At 45.0% G+C, this 17,574-nt stretch overlaps 1 protein-coding gene across 3 annotated transcripts in view; it reads left to right on the plus strand.

Annotated features, from left to right (window-relative positions):
* The window catches only part of oxr1a (oxidation resistance 1a), a 141,303-nt gene that overhangs the window by 50,421 nt on the left and 73,308 nt on the right, over positions 1 to 17,574 (plus strand). For all 3 annotated transcript variants that reach the window (XM_076041159.1, XM_076041162.1, XM_076041163.1), the window contains exon 3: positions 12,816 to 13,012. In XM_076041159.1, the coding sequence (XP_075897274.1) occupies positions 12,816 to 13,012 (197 nt within the window). The remainder of the gene's footprint in view (positions 1 to 12,815; positions 13,013 to 17,574) is intronic.

Genomic DNA, 17,574 nt, shown 5'->3' on the forward strand with positions numbered 1-17,574 from the left:
TACACACACATTTTTATCTTGTGGCTAAGCATATTTTAGTTTTTTTCAAATATCACCAGAAACTCTGTACAGGTTGGCTCACGTCACATATGCTAAAGGATGTAGTTGCGCTGACCAAAGGTACCGCAAGGATGTTCGGTGGCAGATTACAACATGTTGGATTTGTGGAGGGTGACGAGAACCGTTTCACTGCAGCCTCGGCTTTACGTCACTTTAATTTCATTACACTCGAGTAGGCTAATGTCTGCAATCAGAACATTTCAGCGGAACCCGCAGATCGTGCCAAGTCCTTCCAATGGTGCCGGCTGCAGAAGGGCATCAGGTTGACCAGCTTGAGCCAGCCATCCTGCCAACTGGTGCTCCAGAGCCAGAACAGTAGAGGGAGGGAGGGGAGGGAACGGAGGGAGGGAGGATGCCTGGCTAGCGTTATGCCTGATTAGAACAAAGTGGGAGAGGGAACAAGTTCATCCGAGACTGTGGGAAAGAGGTGGAGCATTCTTAGCGGGTCAGTGCAGGTGAGAGGAAGCATTTAAAACTCGCCTCGCAAGCACTCGGCCTGATTTGTGGTGAGCCCATTAGCATTACGTCCCCTTTAAAAGAGCGCAGGATTTGTGTGACCCGCGCTGCCGGTGCCAGTGACACCAGTGGTGACAGATGTCGGTGCCTCCAGCCAGCCGCTGCTCTCTATCATGCAAAGAGCAGATGTGCAAATGAGAGGTCTGGCTGACACAATCTGTGAGCCAATCTTCCCACAGCTAGAGGTTTTAGCACGAAGTCTGTTATAGGTGATTTTTGTTCCGCCTTAAGGTCGGTGCTGTGATGAGAAGCAATGAGTCTTTTTTTCGGTTGTTTTGGAGAAAATAGTTTGGGAAAAGCAGCGTTGCTCAGGTGATGCTTTCTATCTGCTGTCAATAAATTTATCATGGTTCTAGTCGTGCATCATTTAATTGCCTCTTTTTCTTTTGACACATCTATAATGCCTCTTAGGGGTCAGAGGTCAACAGGAAAACAAAGGTTCAGACTGTCATGGTGCGTTGATGGCGTGTAGACCTCTTCATACTGGGTCTGGATCTCTGTGCCAAAAGACAGGTTTCCAGCACTGAGTTTTTCGTTTTGTTTTGTTTTTTAAATAAAGTTTGCATCCGATCAGAGCACCGTGCTCCAGCCAAATAGCACCTCACAGGCCTCTTTGCTCCAGGGCGGATGGGATTTTCGTGTCAAGACGCGCTCACCTCAGTGTCTCTTTGTGCATGAGTCACTCAGCCATAATTGTAAAATCTAATTGTAAACCTTTATGCCCATGCTGGGTTGTGCATTCATCAGGCTTCTCCAAAGACTATGAGAGGCTGGAGGAAGGCTTGGCAACAGCTGAGGTGTTTATGACTAAGACATTGTCCCGCAGCCGGGGAAGATTGGCTTTTGATTTATCACAGGTAGGGAAACTCAGCTAAATGTGTTAGTGGCAACTCAGAGCTTTCGAGCTTTTGAAACCTGCTCAGTATTGCAAAAAGCGCAGGTAGCATTACAGGCCATACATCATACCCATTTTCAGATTTCCATTTTCATCTCAGCCTTCAGTGGAGCAGCTTTGCAGTGTTTTGTTTGCCGGAAAACAGCATATTTAGCCCTGTTTTGCAGCCCACTGCAAAACACCTCCTTTATTTTCTATATTTCCTTCTTTTAAGATGGATCCATATGGTTTCAGAAATTGGATATTGGCGGAGTAAGTGGCTTTCTTGCAAGTTTAAGAATATTTATAAAAATAATTTCAAAACTTGTCAGTTTGCTTAGGGTTATGATTATATTATTATATCTTGCATTATGCATTATATTAAAGAATATAAGTTTTCCGATTAGAAATTGGAGAACTTGCAAATGAATCTGCAAAAAATTAAGAGTAAAATCTGGATTTAAACTGGGAGGAGTCAGAACCTTTGTTTCTTTCTTTTTACATATTGAGCTCTATTATCATTTAAAATGCAGACTTTATTTAATTGAGCCTGACCTTTTAATTGAGTGGACACATGACGAAGTCAGTCACTCTGTCAGTGTCAGCAGGTAGGCTCAAACAAATGGCGACACAAGTGGAAAAAAGCTGCAAAGATTTCAAAGCACCTAGACTTACACAGGGGCTTGTTGTCAAAAAAAGCAAACTTGAAAAAAGATTTGACGGATTAAATCAAATTTGGTGTTTTGTTTTTGTCTCTTCTGCCATCTAAGGCTTCCTGTCTACTGTAGCAGGACGTCAGGGGAAAAAAATCCTTTCTGTGCCCAGAGATCTCCCTGCGTACTTTGCTCTCCCAACAAATCAGATGCATTCGTGGGAGTCCAATTAGCGTGATAATTAAAACTCTTGCTTTTCATCTGTATCATCTTGCCTGCCCCTCCTGCCTCTAACGATCCAACGTGACTCTGCTGGAAGCTGCCGATACTCGCGAGCGCGGCTCGGATCTCTGTGAGCCACAGCGGCGTGACGTCGCCTCCCCCACCGCTGCCGGGGCCAATGGCAGCGGTGCCTGTTGCCGCCGCTCGGCCAATGGGAGCGTGAGAGCGGCACGGAGGCTAGCAACGAGCGGGAGGATGGGAGGAAGGGAGGGAGGTGGAGGAGGACGAGGACGAGGAGGAGGAGGAGGAGGTTGAAGGATACAGTCCCAAGGCCCCGCGGATACGTACTGAATTTAACGCTGAAGGCTGTGTGATCGAGCGGCAGAGGCAGGCGGGGGGGAGGGTGTGTGTGTGTGTGTGTGTGTGTGTGTGTGTGTGTGTGTGTGTGTGTCTGTAGGTGTGTGTGTGTGTATGCGCACTGCCACGATGGGGACAGAGGGGGCAGGCTTCCTCTCTCCTACGTGTCTGTGTCTGACGTTTCCAGTCGGGATGCAGGGAGGCAGAATGCGAGGGAGAGAAAAACGTGCCCTGGAGTCAGAGCCAGACGCTTAATGAAGCTCTGATATTTTTTTTTTTTTTTTTTTTTCGCCGCCGCCGCCTCCCCACCACCACATCACCCCACCTCCCCTCTTGTTCTGTATTTCCTCAGTGCCTTATGTCAGCCGAGATAATTCTTCTGTTAGTCAAGTGAAAGGCCGTGGCTGTGGGCTGTTGCCGTGTGATAATGATACATTTTAGGAAATGAATAGCCGCCTCTCCCCATGGCTCTGTGTGCAGAAGCTGAACTGTTGATTTATAGCCCCTTTCTTTCTTTCTTTTTTTTTTTTTTTTTTATATCAAAAATTGAGTCATCTGATATCGTTGGCAGCTGCTGCCGAGCGATGGAGAAATCATCGGGGCTCCGCTCCAAGGTCGCCGGGCCTGGTGGGGCGTTTCACGCGCTGGTGTCCTTCCAGCTTTGAGACAGTCGGACGTTTCATTCAAGACGCTTGTTTTATCCTTTTGTCATCTGGTCCGTTTGTCCATCCCAGTTGCTCTTCTGAAAAATTTCTCGGTTTTAATCGGTGTTTGACAGCAAACGAATGTCCTCCTCAGGTGTCGTACAACTTGCTGATTGTGCACTTTCACTGAAAGTTTGTTCCTTTTTAAATCTGTTAAATCAGATAAAAATGATTTCATGCGCTCATCAGTATACTAGTGCAAATATTTAAAGGTCCAGTGTGTAAAATTTGGTTTGATTTATGATTTTTACATGGGTATAAGCTTAACATACTGCCCATAGTTGCATTAGCAAAAGTGTATACTCGTATACTTGTACAATAGAAGTAGCCTGGTTTTCCTACCCTTGGAACGGTTCTCATATGTGTATATAAGACTATACATAGAGCAATAAGGGTGTTGCTCCTAGTTCGCTGTCATCTTGCGCCACCATTTTTAAGGAAGCCTGCCTGACAGTACCTTATACGAAATGTGCTGTCAGACAGGCTACCTTAAATACCGGGCTTCCTTAAATATTTTACACTCTGGACCTTAAAGCTCCAAACTTCTCGTCTGGTTTTCCTCTCGTCGGTCTGATCAAAATGGGACAAATGAGTCTATATGTGTCCCAGGTTTAGTTCTTGAGGTTTAGTTGCAACACATTCAAGAAAATGTACCCAAAGCTCACAACCCACTGGTTGCTGTGGTGAGTAGCATAGACACGGCTGTGGCTGTAATTTTATCAGCACCAGACGATATAATTTCCTGATTGGAATTAGCAAAGGTTTGATTTATCAGCCGGCTCTTTAGGGGAGGAATCTAATCAACCTCTGCTGAAGGTGACGGACCGAACCTTTCCGTAATTACAGCTTCCAAGTTTACCCCCCCCCCCCCTCCGGGCCCCCCTTCTCTTGCCAGTGTCGTCAATGGGAAGTTTGTTATCAACACTTGGTGAAATATAGATTGATGCATTCATGGGAATGGATGGGCTGATGCAGTAGCTCATTGAGGTCTGACTCTTCTTTTATTTCTGGCTGTTTCCCTCAGGGGTCACCACAGGCAGTTACTGTCAATAGTAGGATTGTTTTATTGAACTTTTAATTTGTTTTCCTTAGTCTGGCAATTGCATTATTTTACCATCTAATCTTTTATTCCCCTCTGCCCCCTATTTTTTTAAACCAAGGGTTTACTGAGTGCCACTTTTGTCACCAAACGTCTAAAGGAAACCAGAGGATAAAGAAAATATTATTTCAAATTACCAGGCCTACCTGTTCACACGCACGCACACGTGCCCCCCCACACACCCAGATTTCCATCTCTTTTTTTTTATCTGCCCAGTTTGAAGTGGCCTCTCTCTGCCTTCACTGCTTTGAAGCACAAAAAACTAAACACAAAATGTAGCCCAGACACTGTCGGGGGTCGGGTCTTAAAAATTCAAAACTAACCGGCAAGAGAATTTGAATTTGCTGAGCAGGAGATGTGTCCAGAATAAAATAGGACCTAAAACCAGATATTTAGCCGATGGGGAAATGCAAAGCGGACTCACACTCGGTGGGGGTGCAGGCATGCGGTTCTTTTTAATGCGCTAAACTAATAAACAAAGAAAGTAGATAAAGGTTAGGGTTTTTTTTCAGCTCCTCTGTATTGTTTAACTGACTCGAGTGCTGACATTTAAAAGATGCTTTCGTGCACAAAGCAGTGACAAACGCTTTTAGTAAACTGTTCACCGGAGAATGAAGTTCAGCCGAGTATATTGCTTTTTATCACCTATGTGCATTTGCTTGTGCGTGGGCATGTGCGTGCGTGCGTGTGTGCGTGTGCTTGAGCGCCCTCCACAGCATCTCATCCCATTTTGATACAGAGGCATCCGAGAAGTTTAAAGGCCCATCGGTCAAAAGTGCTGCATAAACCCGGGACGCAGAATTGCTGCTCTGGCATTTAATAAGGGCAGATGAGCGCAACGCAGCGTAGCGCTCCATACATCAATACATGGAGTTGTCCGACAGCGGGGCAGAGGGCGGCGACACCCAGACGTATTTCATTAGGCTCCGGGATGCAACACAGAGCCTTATTAACATTCATGGCCACAGGTTGTTGTTGCTGCTCTCGGTCTCTCGCTGTCTGTCCGTCTGTCGGTCAGCGATCAGAAGCACAGCTGGCAGCCTCCAGTGACGCCGACCCATTAAGCTTAAGCGGGTTTGCAGTTGTCCGCTTGTTTTGTTATGACTGTCTGCCTCAGAGGCCTCGGAGACTGAATTACCTGTCCTGCAGACACACTGATGGATGGATGGTGCGAAAGCCAAGGCGACGGTAGCTGCTGTAGCCGGGCGCCGCGCGGCACAACCACTGATGGCACCTTAAATTCACATCAGAAATAGCACAGGAAACAAATATAACTACTGATTACAGAATATATGCAAAGTGTATGTAAAGTATAGTATTTCTCATTAACAACAAGCAGCTGAAACTGATTAACAACCTCCTCTGCTACTTAACTGATCAGATCAATATCCAGAAGTCTGACTGACAGGTTGCTATAATCTGATTAAAAAGTGTCAATATTTTTTTGAGCCGTGTAATTAATAATTTCTGGATCACTGGCCAGGTTGCTGCGTGAAGTGTGAAAAAAAAGAAGAAAAAGTGAACCACGACGAACCCCCTCCTCTTTGTTTTAAGTTACATAAGCAACATTCAGAGTACCAGGACTCTGAGGCATCATTCCAGTCTGAAGGTTCATTGTGTTGCCAGTAACGTGGGATGACGTCAAGCTACCCTTATTGGCTTTATTTAGCACAGCATGGCACTGCACGGCCACTATCTGCCACTATACGTAATAAGCATCTCGCTGGAAAAGGAGGGGGGTCGGGGGGGGGAACGTGTTACGCTGTCGCTGCAAGGCAAGCGATGGGAAGCGGAGCGGCGGCGATGTATACGAGGCCTCCTATTTATTTATTTATTCTCCTGAGGTCTAATCCCTCTTAGCAGGGGAGCGATAAGCGTGTTTTGACTTAGCCCCAAATTTCCTGTTGTTTATGCATCCGCTGCCAAGCCACGTGGATCCCCGTTGAGTCGGATAATCTTAGCGATGCCATTTTGGCAGGGCTGCAAATAAACCACTGCCGCCTGGCCCGGGTCAGATCGCAGCGGCGGGGGGGGTACAAAATGCCTCTGTGTCTATTTGCCTTTGCGGACGCATTTGCCTGTGGATAGAAATCAGTCACAGCTGGTGGCTTTGTTGATGCGTGCCTCCCTCTCATTCCACAGTGCCGCGCATATGAGCTTCACACTCATGGGAGCGGGTGGTGGTTGGAGGGGACGGGGGACGGGGGGGGTGCAGAATGGTGCAATCACAGCTCAGGATGAAGCTTATTTACCCCAGGAAGAGAAAGCGAACCTCGTCCTACGCTTTAGCGATGGCATCGTGAGTCACTTCCTCACTGGCTGGAAAAGCCTCTTAATCTTTGAGCTGCAGTCTCCCCACTGAGGTATTTTTCAAGGTCTCGCAGTCAGTAGCGAGGCCGCTTGTCCAGCAGAGTTCAGGGGTTACCAGACCGGACACTTTATGAAGAAGGCACTGTCGTCCCTCATATATATATATTGCAATACACATTGCTGCGAGTGTAGAAAAATGTGTTTACGGTTTCTGATCTGAGACTGATTCACTGCAATTCAAAGGGAGACTTTGCTTCTTAAAGTTCCTGAAGTTTCAAGCATGGGAGGATGCAGCTTCAAAGGGTGTCGCGTTAGTTCCATATTTCTATAGATTGTGTAGGAGCCCTTCAGTGGTCTGCAGTGAGTGGAGGAGTTGGCTAAAAGGTTACGCTGTCAGAAGTTTTTTTTTTTACAAATCAGCCAAATAAAGAGCCAGCTGTCACCAAATTTCACCTAATTTGCGGCTCAGTAGAAGCAGTCTGACCAGCGATCGAAGGGTCCGTGGTTGGAGTCTTGGCTCGGACTGTCCACATGCGCGAAGTGTCCTTGGGCACGACACTGAATTGCTCCCAATGGGCTTGGCGGCAACTCGCATGGCAGCAGCCGCCCAGTGGTGCACCAGTGTGTGTATGAGAGCCTCTGTGAGTGCAGTCCATTTGCCTAATACACTATTTCCTCCAAACCCTTTCCAATGCGACATACAATGTAAATGTGCCTCGAAATACGTTGTGGAAATTCATCATATGTAAAGTGTGTCACGTTTTTGATAGAAGCAATCATTGCAATGCAGTTGATATGAAATGTCAAGGCGAGGAAAGAAAGTCATGTCATTACAGAAAAATAAAATTTTTTTTTTTTTTTACATCACTGTCTTGTAGACACGTGCAGCTGCTGCTGATGTGAAAGTAAATGATTAGCCTTCCCACAGTTTCAATACACGCTAATGTGTCCAGAAGCTCTGCAGCTCTAAAAAAAAAATAAAAAAAAAATAAATGACATCATTAGGTTTGCGCAATTTTTTTTTTCACATTTAAGTAACATGAAGACATGTTCCTTTTTTTCCCCCCCCTACGCACATGTGATGTGTTGCGAAAACGCCTCTGACCAAGGATCTTGTCAACAGAGAGCAGGCCAGACTTGGCCAGAGGCAAACGTTGGCGCCACACAGTCTGTAACAGGAAAAAATGCTTAAAAAAGAAAAGAGGAAAAAGCGAATGAAAACACGCCTGAATGAGTTGAAAAGCGAACAGAGGAAAGACGGAGAGGTTTTTATTGTTCGGGGCTGTTCAGCGAAGCGCAGTCGAGTTAATAAGTAAATTCAGTGGTCACCCTTTAGGTGATGTGTGGTGGCCTCTGAGGTTTTGATCGGTAATGCAGGCTATTCAGATATTTTCATTGATGGCGAGGGCCAACCGCACTGAAATCCCACCAAAACACACAAGCCTGAAGAGAGCCATTAAAACAAAAGTCCAGTTTGTCTGATTCAGCACCCTGGTGAGTCAAACAGGAAGCCTGATTCCCGCCCACCACATTATGATCTCTTGGTAAACTGCCCTAATTACAAATTTGGCTCGCATATTCATTGGAAGAGCAAAAGAAAATCCGTGAGGACAAGTAGGCGGAGCGGGCGGGTCGTGATAGGTGGAAGGGTTGCGGCGCTCTGGATGTGTCTGTTTTTTGTGTGTGTCTCAGAATCTAGAAATAAAGAGAACAACCTCGTGACAGTTTTGAGAAACCCAATTTTTTTTTTATGCCTGGAAAATCCTAAAGAAAAAAACGAGACCCGAAGGAAGGAAACAAACATTCTGGCAGCAGCAACAGTATTGTTGTTAGCAGCACCAAGCCAAGCGTAAGCCACAGCGGTGCCTTTTTCTCACTTTTGACAACTGCCATGGTTTGTGTTGTAAACAATAAATATCACAAGCTCGTGCACAAATCCAATGCTGTAGTCAGGAAGCAGGAAATGTGGATTGTAAATGGGGAAATGACCAGAAAATGGCAAAACCTCAAAATGGAAACTGGGATTAGGGTCATAATTGGTTATATACATTCTCCAATCCACTGTTTCCGATCCAGGCTGTATTAGTTTAGCAGTTTGTCTGCGGCAATATCCGGGAAATGATGATTGAGTTTCACCTGGGTTAAATGGTCTTGGGATGACGATGGGAAGATGAGAAGAGATGCTGCTGCAGTTGACTGACTCAATGACTGACTGTCCACTGACGGAAGTTTGAAAATCACAATACGAGAACCACTGAGTTGGCTTGAGTCTCAAGTGAAGCGCGTGTTGGTGTGTTTTCTTGCCGTGCGTGCGCCTGCGTGCCTCACTGCGTCCGGCGCTGACCTGCCGTCGCGAGGTCATGTGACAGAGGCAGCAAAGTGTAAACACATTGACACGTCACTGAACCTCACAGCTGTCCTGCTAGAAAAGAAGAAGAAGAAAAACAAAGGAACTGACCTCCAGAGTAGTCTGCCACGTGTGCACACACACACACACACACACACAGTACACATCCATCTTCATCTTTCACTGTGAGAAGCAGGTTGACACTTTGATCCCGTGTGTCTTCCCTCCCATTGGAAGCACGCACGCACACACACACACACACACACACACACACACACACACACACACCCTCAGACACAGAAATGTTCACAAACACTCTGTGGTTTGATAGCGTTTTGGCCTCGTGGCTCAGTGAGGCCGAGCTGGAAGAGATGCTTGTGCTCTTCTGATGAGACAGTAATTAGTACCATCTCCTGAGGGAGTGGAGATAGACTTCACACAGCTTCTTCTCTCTCTCTCTCTCTCTGTCTCTCTCTCTCTCTCCCTCTCTCTCTCTGTGACTCTGTGTCGCTCGTCCTCCGCAGTCATTAACAGCAGCAGCAGGTCTCCGCTTCTCACTCATTCTGCAGCCTCATTATTGTGGCACCCAAACAAACGGGCACCCCACCACCACACCACCCTCCCCGAACGGAGTAACTTCTGCCATCTCCAAGCTCCAAGCACTTGATGATCATCAAAACAGAAGTAGGAAAAAAAAAATCAGTGGAGATGAAGTTCTGAAGTTGCATCCATTGGGGGATAATTGCGGTTTGTGACTTTGTTTTGTTTGTTGTTATGCTGATATGAGCAACAGTTGGACCATTAATGTCAACAGAAATGCGATGGTCACTTAACGCTTTATGATGACTTTATTTCAATTCTGGGCTAATATAATGTGCTCCTTTAACTCTCGCGCACAATAACATTGCTCAAGTTAACAGAGCAGGAAAAACAAGTTCATCGTTTTCTGCTATTTTACTTTTTAATAGTTTGTGTAGGTATTTATTCATTTCATTTATTGACGTGAAGCAGAAAATGGTTACAAAGCAAAAGACACAAAAGAGATGGATGGGTAGTGGATTGGAAAAGGTGGAGGAAGTGAAGAGGACTGGGTCAAATATACAGAGGTCGAAGAAAAATGAGTGTAACGTATTTAATTAGACAATTAAAAGAGACAACCCTCATATTCAGTAGATATGTGTAAGTTTTGAGTCTTTCCTTTTGTCCTTATTTATATCCCTTTTTGACCGCTACCAGTTCTCCTTTGACATTGGCATTTTGTAATTGTCAGTACGTACCCATTAAATCAGGCGTAGATCTACAGACCTTGTGTGAACACCTGTTCGTTTCAGGTGCCCGACTATAAATCACAGATTTGCGGGTGCCTAAGATGGCGACACTCTCAGCGTTCTCGAGAAGCACCAGGTTCATTTGAACAGCCACTCTCAGGAATGCTTGCGAACAGCTCGCACGGTCGCGTTGGCAGCGCTTGGGCGTGTTTCTATTTATTAGGGATGCACACAAACGCAGCATCTCCATGAAGGTAATGCGTTTCCATTAGCCTGTGAAGACATTCCGTCATGTGCGCTGCGTTGCCCTCATCAGAAGACGGGCACTCGGGTGAAATGGGCAGAAAGATTGTGTCCGCTTCAGCAGTTTGGGTGGAATGATTGAGGGTGGCGACGGAGGACTGGGAATCTGGTATCGCTGTTTCAGGGCTTTTTGCGACTATAGATAGATAGTGTTTCAGCAGCCGTTTCCCTTCTCTTACTCAAAGCTCTCAACCCCAGCAACTGTTGTGCGGTCGTCACCCTCGGGGTGCGTGCGTCCGTGCGTTTTCGCACACTTTTCCTCACTGATGACACTCGAGTGATGTAGCCGCTCGCTGGTTAAGGATTACCTGTTGGGATTAGCCCAGTGAACTTCTTTGTGACTGTACGAACACGTAGCCAAGATCATCCTTTTAACAGGATCTCGGGGGTTATCGTAGGCAGATTTGCTTCGGCCCAGCTCAGCCAGCCAGCGTCTCTTTACATAAACGTTTCCTCTCCAACGCCCCCCCCCGCCCCCGCCCCCCCGAGTGACGTCAGCGCTGCTTTGTTGCGGCTAATGTTACATTTTCTATTGGAACCCATCGGAGCGGATCACTAAATTCGCATCAGCTTAGATTAGTTTCCAATTATTTGCTCCAGCAACAACCCATACTATATATCTCATGTTATAAATTAAACACATATCAACTACCATTCAAAGGTTTCGGAAACAGAGCAAATTAATTAAGTAGGGCAGTAACCTTTGCATAATTTTGTATTTTTTTTATTTTTTATTATTATTGCAACCCTGTCTCCTCAAAGGTCAAAGGCCTCACAGATCTAAACTTCTAAATCAATGGAACAACATAATTAAGGGATTTGCATATAATCAACATTATGACGCAAACATCATGAGAGAAAAAAGCTTAGAGCAGCAAATATTATGAACATGCATCAATACTTTTGCAGCAGTTAAAAGTTAGACCATTCGATACATTTTTCTTTTTCTTTTTGTAAGTGAGTTTTGTGTGCTGCGCTCCCTATTATCATTTCTCACCCCAGCTGTGGTTTGGCTGCTGCCCACGCGGTGAGACAACAGAAGATGCTTTAAGTCTGGGGAGAGCTCACAGCTGCTCCTGTTGCTCGTTAGGGGCATAAACATGAACATCAGTGTATGGCTAAAGAATTGTGCCGTCGGTGCCAACATCCTCCCAGAAAGAGTGAGTCACCAATTTATGACAAGTCTCACTTTTGACAATAGAAGGCGCCGGGGGAGAGATGGTGGCAAAGTTGGCAGCAGAGGTCGTTTTTGGGTTTTGTTTTGGTTTGTTTTTTTTTGCTTTCCTGTGCCCATTTATTTCAAAATAAATTGTCACTGCAGAATTTGCCTTTTCATGAAATTTAAATTATCCTCTAAAACTCATCTGATGATCATGGCCATTGTGCCTTATTATTGTAAATGTGAATATTGCAACTTTTTGTTGGTAGTGCATATACTGTACATGTCATTTGTTCAACATCCTTTCCAATTTCCAGTTATTTTTTATTTTGCATCTTTTTCGATCATTCTGAAGGAGTTACAGCCTTTATCTTGTTGTCATGCACATAGGTAAAAAAAAAAGTGTCAAGCTTAAAAAACACACCAAAAAATCCAGATAAAAGAGGAGTTTAGGCACGACAGATTGCCTAAACTCCTGTTTTGACAGATTGCCTAAACTCCTGTTTTGACAGATTGCCAAAACAGCTTTTAGTGCAAACCAACCTGTCTTTTAGGTATTTATTAAATTCTGCAAAATATTTTCTCACTCAACAATATTTATTCTATTTAACGAGGTATAATAAAATGTTCCCTCCCTTTTTGCTGGAACGAAGTCTCTGCAGCGGGTGAGCACTGACGCTAATAAATTCACCCGTAACGAGACTGCGATAAGATTATTGATTCCCCTCGCTGAACTTCCTTGCCGCTGCAAAAATTGCCCCGCATGATTACAATTCTGTGACACTGGCAACCCCCCCCTCATGCAAATAGACTTTGATTGTTCTTCCTTTGAGCCGCTGAAGGTCATATACGAGTTACCGTTTCCACAAATAGATTGATTGATTGATGGATAGCGCTGTATTTGCATTTCACGGTTGTGGTTTTGCTTTTGTGCCCCTTGCAGACTGAAGCAGAAGTCCCAGTCGGTGGATATCGCCAGCCAAGGTTTCTCCCCAACGTTGGTACCAGCCTCGCCCCTCAACAAGGCTGCGCCACCTGTTGCCAAGACGACCGCAGCCCTCACCGTGCAGGAAAACAACACCACCAACTCCCAGCGCCGCAGCCCCCGCTGCGGTGAGCTGAAGAGAGGCTACACCATAGGTAATTGACACCTCGGCGAGAGGTCTCCTGCCTTTGTTTTTTAGCCGCACCGGAGGAGGAAAAGTCTGCAAGAACTTGCTAGGATGGAAAATGCTCTTGTATTAACTCGACTGAATGTGAGATGGAGAAATCTCCCAATTGAGAACACCTCTCCTTAACCCGAAAGAGATAGTTCAGCCTTTCGGGAAATTGCCAGATTGCCATATTCCTATGGTCGTACGACCGGGTACCTGGTTTCGTGTTGATCAGGAGATCTGGGGAGCAGAAACACGAAGAGCTCAGCAAACAAATAGAAGGTCAACAGTACAGGTCTTCTTTCATCAAAACTCATCAAATACACAATGCAACAACTCCAAAATGCTCTCATGGACAAATTTTGACCTGCACTTTAACCACATAATGGAATAATAATGTAACATCAGCAGACAGAGATGTTTTGAAGGCTAATGTAGAAATACATTCCAGATATACGTGCTGGGCAGAATGATTTCAATGTGTATTTTTTTTGAGAAGAATTTGTGGTGAGTTGTGTTAGCACGTCTTTGCTAACCAAGACCTAGAATCTTTTCTATTTGAGGTAAAAAAACAAAATAAGTTCACCGCCGTCTGAGATGGCAATGTGTCACTCCACCCACTGGTTTACTGAAGAAAGTAGTTCAGAGTATTTGCCTAATGTATTGTAATCTTGCATAACGTTACAAATGATTTGATCATGTTTTGAATGTGCAGGTCACAGTGAGTGTCACATGTGAAGATTCTGACGTATCATCTCTGGAAAGTTGTGTTGCCTTGAGATTGTGAGTTATTTGTCTGGGGAAACCTTTTGTCTCCAAAGCTGTCTCCCACGCTTCCCCTCCTCGGATTTGTTTCCTGCCTCTAAATCACCAATGTGTGACTCTGATGAGATTCATTCTGATGAGTTTATTTTTGGAGCCCAGTCTGGTGGGGCGGAGGAGAGGTGGAGGAGGGGAGGAGGAAGGATGGAGTGCTGGGGAGGCTGTCTGTGGTGGGTCTGTTTCTTTGTTAGTGGGCAGGATGCCACTGCAAGTGTAAATTCACTTTAGGGAGCAAACTTGTAATGGATGATGAAATGAGTTTGAGCTAAACTAATGCCCGCTTCCAAGATGCTGCACCTCTGCTCGTTTCAATTCAGCAGCAGCGCTGGTCGATGTAGTGGGTGGGGCTTTGTGAACAAAGACTTGGCTAACCTTTAAGAACTGAGAGAGAAATTTGCTGAGCTTTTTGTATTCTGGTATTTAGGTGAAGTTGCTTGAATAATTAACCTGCAGAGGGCAGGGATGGCTCAGCATACAATACAACAAGACTCCTCAGCACCGTGCTGGTACGCTAAGGACCTTAAGGTCCTTTTTTTTGTGCATGTCAGTACTCTGGCAATGTTTCCAGAAAACTTTCAACCTACACTTAGTTCGGCACGTCAGCTCAATTTTTTTTTTTTTTTTGAAAGTTCAATGCTGAAACATTTTTGCAATAGTAAATATAAATATTTTCCCTCTGTCTCTCCAAACAATCGCTTTCTGGCTAGAATCACCAAAGGCAGTATCCCTTTTTTTTTCATATCCCCTTCTTGGTTCCAATCAAACCAATAGATTCCTGAAGGCCAAATAGTGAGGGAGACAGCTTCTGTCTGCTGAAGCCAATTCTCAGATTCAAGCAAGCAAATTTTTTGCAAATTTCAAATCTGTGAGCTGTGTCAGATGCCATTGGACGATAGCCAAAATTGTTAAATGTTTCAAAAACAAATTCCAAGCATGAGTTTGCTTGAAGCACGTTTGGGTTTAAGTGTTGTCTTCCGAGCATATCAGTGGAAAGCAGTATATATTTGATTGTGCTGGTGTTATCTGGACAAGCAGTCACTCAGCACCTAATTACAGTCTAAGACTACATGCCCTCAAGAGTATTAAAGACGGCGGGGGAAAAAAATAATGAGCGTTATAAGTTGAGGCTGAAGCCATAAATAATAAAGGACATTTTGCTCTGTAGGCTGGTACTTGATGTGTATCAGCAACTACTCCTCTGGTACTGGAGTACAAGGAGTGACACACACACACACACACACACACACACTTAAGTACTTCTGTTTCTAAGTGATCAGGGGAAATCCTTGCGCACGCTGGAATGTGTACAGGTTACCATGGTTCCAAATGATCTTGCATAATTGCACTGGACACAAATTGCTTCCAGTTTCCAGCCAACAGATGCCTTTTATGGTTGGTAGGTTTTTGAATCCATGCAATAATTATCCTCACGGCTTGATCTGAACAAGTCTGATTGCAGCCGGACCAAGGTCCAACTATATGGAGGCCGAAGTTGTATGGGTCTTCCAAATTTGTACTGAGCATGAAAGAAGAACTCTGTACTGTTTTTGTGTGATTACTTTTGCAGTGGCTGCTCTATAACACTATTTCTATTCTATTTTTATGTGCATACCTAAAAAAAAAAACAACGTTGCAGTTTCAGCTTGTTTTGATAGTTATTACCTGTCTCGAGAGGAATTGTTGCCAATAGTTATTTAAAACTAGTCAAACAGAATTATTTTACAAAATTTGCCCATCAACATGAGACCTGCCACCCCCCACAATAGAAACCCACATATTGGGCAGAAGGAAAAACAAGGTTGTGGGTTTTTTTTTTCTACTTTTGTTTTTGTTTTGTTTTTATTATTGTTGCAGATCCTGTAAGAAACTCTCAACTTCGACATCATGTATAGATTTTACTAATTCAAGTCAAGTTGCAAGTGGCTTTAATGCCTAACTTGGTGCCTTCAAGCCCTCCTGAACGTCAGTAATGGACTAAACAGTCGACCGCCGTCACTGCTTTGTTGAGGAAGCAGAGCCGAGAGTTGCTTCCACTTCTGTCTTTGTCGTTGTTCCACGCCGATAAGCTTTCTACAGAGTCGCCACTTATTGAGCTCGCGCGCCCTGCCAGGTGTCGACAGAACAAACGGATTGATCTGCGGTCGCACCGTATCAGATCAGGCGCCGATAATCAATGGGGGGGCAATCGAGGTATGAAGGCTCCGCTGGGCAGGTGGCAGCGACTCTTGATGTCACCCATTATCCGCGCGCTTGCGTCGGCGCTCCTTTTCCAAAAGCCCGAGGTCGGAAGTCACAGTCGCTCGGCCATTAAATGAAGCATCGCCGTGACTTATTGTGGTTTTTACGGCTTTTAGCTGCAAAGCAACAAATTGAGCGGGCCTCGGTTGCATGAGTCACCGCTGTTAATCATTTGCACCGAGCCAAGCGGCGGCCCAGCTTGGGCGCGTTCAGACACAGTTTTAACTCGGCGACAGACATGGCGGCGGCAACGCAGGGCATGTCAGTCATTTGTGCCGTTGTATCACTTAATGAGACACTGATTAGTTGGCGTTTTTATCTTTTTTCCATCGTTCCCATCGAGATGGGATTAGCTAAGTGGAGCCCTGTGGCTCCTTTTTATACAGTCGAGGCCCAGAGCGGGCTACTCGCACAGGGCTGATCATGCTAATTTATTCTAATGGGATAGTAATAATGTGGCAGCGCCTTGCTGTGCTGTCTGTGGCTTCAGACAGCCCCATCATCATGGGCACATGGCACATTCTCCACTGACATTTCCAAAGCCTGGCTAGCGAGTCCCTGAAGAGACTACGTGCAACTGTTCTCTCCGTTTGAGGACAAACCGTGTTTTATGGTAATGCAGGCCTTTTTTTGTCCTCTTACACAGCTTGTGTGCTTCTTTTCCGCTATTGGCTCCGTGCCATGTCGCCAATGGCAAATGCATGGCGGCACATGTATATGCTCAGACGAGCGTCGTTACTGCTTTGGCTCAGTCTCAGCAAGCAAACATGGGCAGCAAATCAAAAGGAGAGGAGACGTGGAAGATTTCTTTTCAAAGTTTAGCAAAAATTTTGGGGAGAGGAGGAGATGCCAGGTAAAATATAGATGAATCCAGCGAAACTGACTGGAAGTGACCGAAAGTGAATAAGCCACTATGACTGAAGTGTACTCTGCCAGCAAATTGAACTCTTTTCATTATCTAATTTATCTTTTTTTTTTAATTATCTTGAGTGGGAATGCTTGTGCCGTATTCAACTGCACCAATAGTAGCATTAAAATTAAACTGTGGAAGAAGGAGGAATGTGAAATACACTACAGCAAGTAGGCCCCTGTGAAGGGACGTACGATTGAATGAAATAAACTTTTATTCACATGCAACAAAGTCATAGTGAAATGTTAGGTTTGGGTGTAATAATTGTTTCCCCTATAGAAGCTATCATTAGCTTACAGTAAGAGGGCCCTTTAGACATTGAACACACACATTTGGACATTTTAAATAATAAAAATTGTCTGCTTAAGTTTACGTTAACTAGCGAAAGTAAAGCTAGCTACTGTACCTACTAAATAATAGCAGATATTAACCTAACATGAGTTCTGCTCCTATTTCTCTACTCCAGTCTATTTCCAGAAGCAAACGCTAAGCTAGCTGATGGGCTACCTTCATCGGTAACTGGAGGCCACTGTCGAACATCATCCACCAAACTAGCCATGTTGCTGCTTGCGCTGGCT

This window comes from Nelusetta ayraudi, unplaced genomic scaffold (genome assembly GCF_046127955.1).
Source record: "Nelusetta ayraudi isolate G7.1 ecotype Tasmania unplaced genomic scaffold, CSIRO-AGI_Nayr_v1 ptg000063l, whole genome shotgun sequence".
Taxonomy (NCBI): Eukaryota; Metazoa; Chordata; class Actinopteri; order Tetraodontiformes; family Monacanthidae; genus Nelusetta; species Nelusetta ayraudi.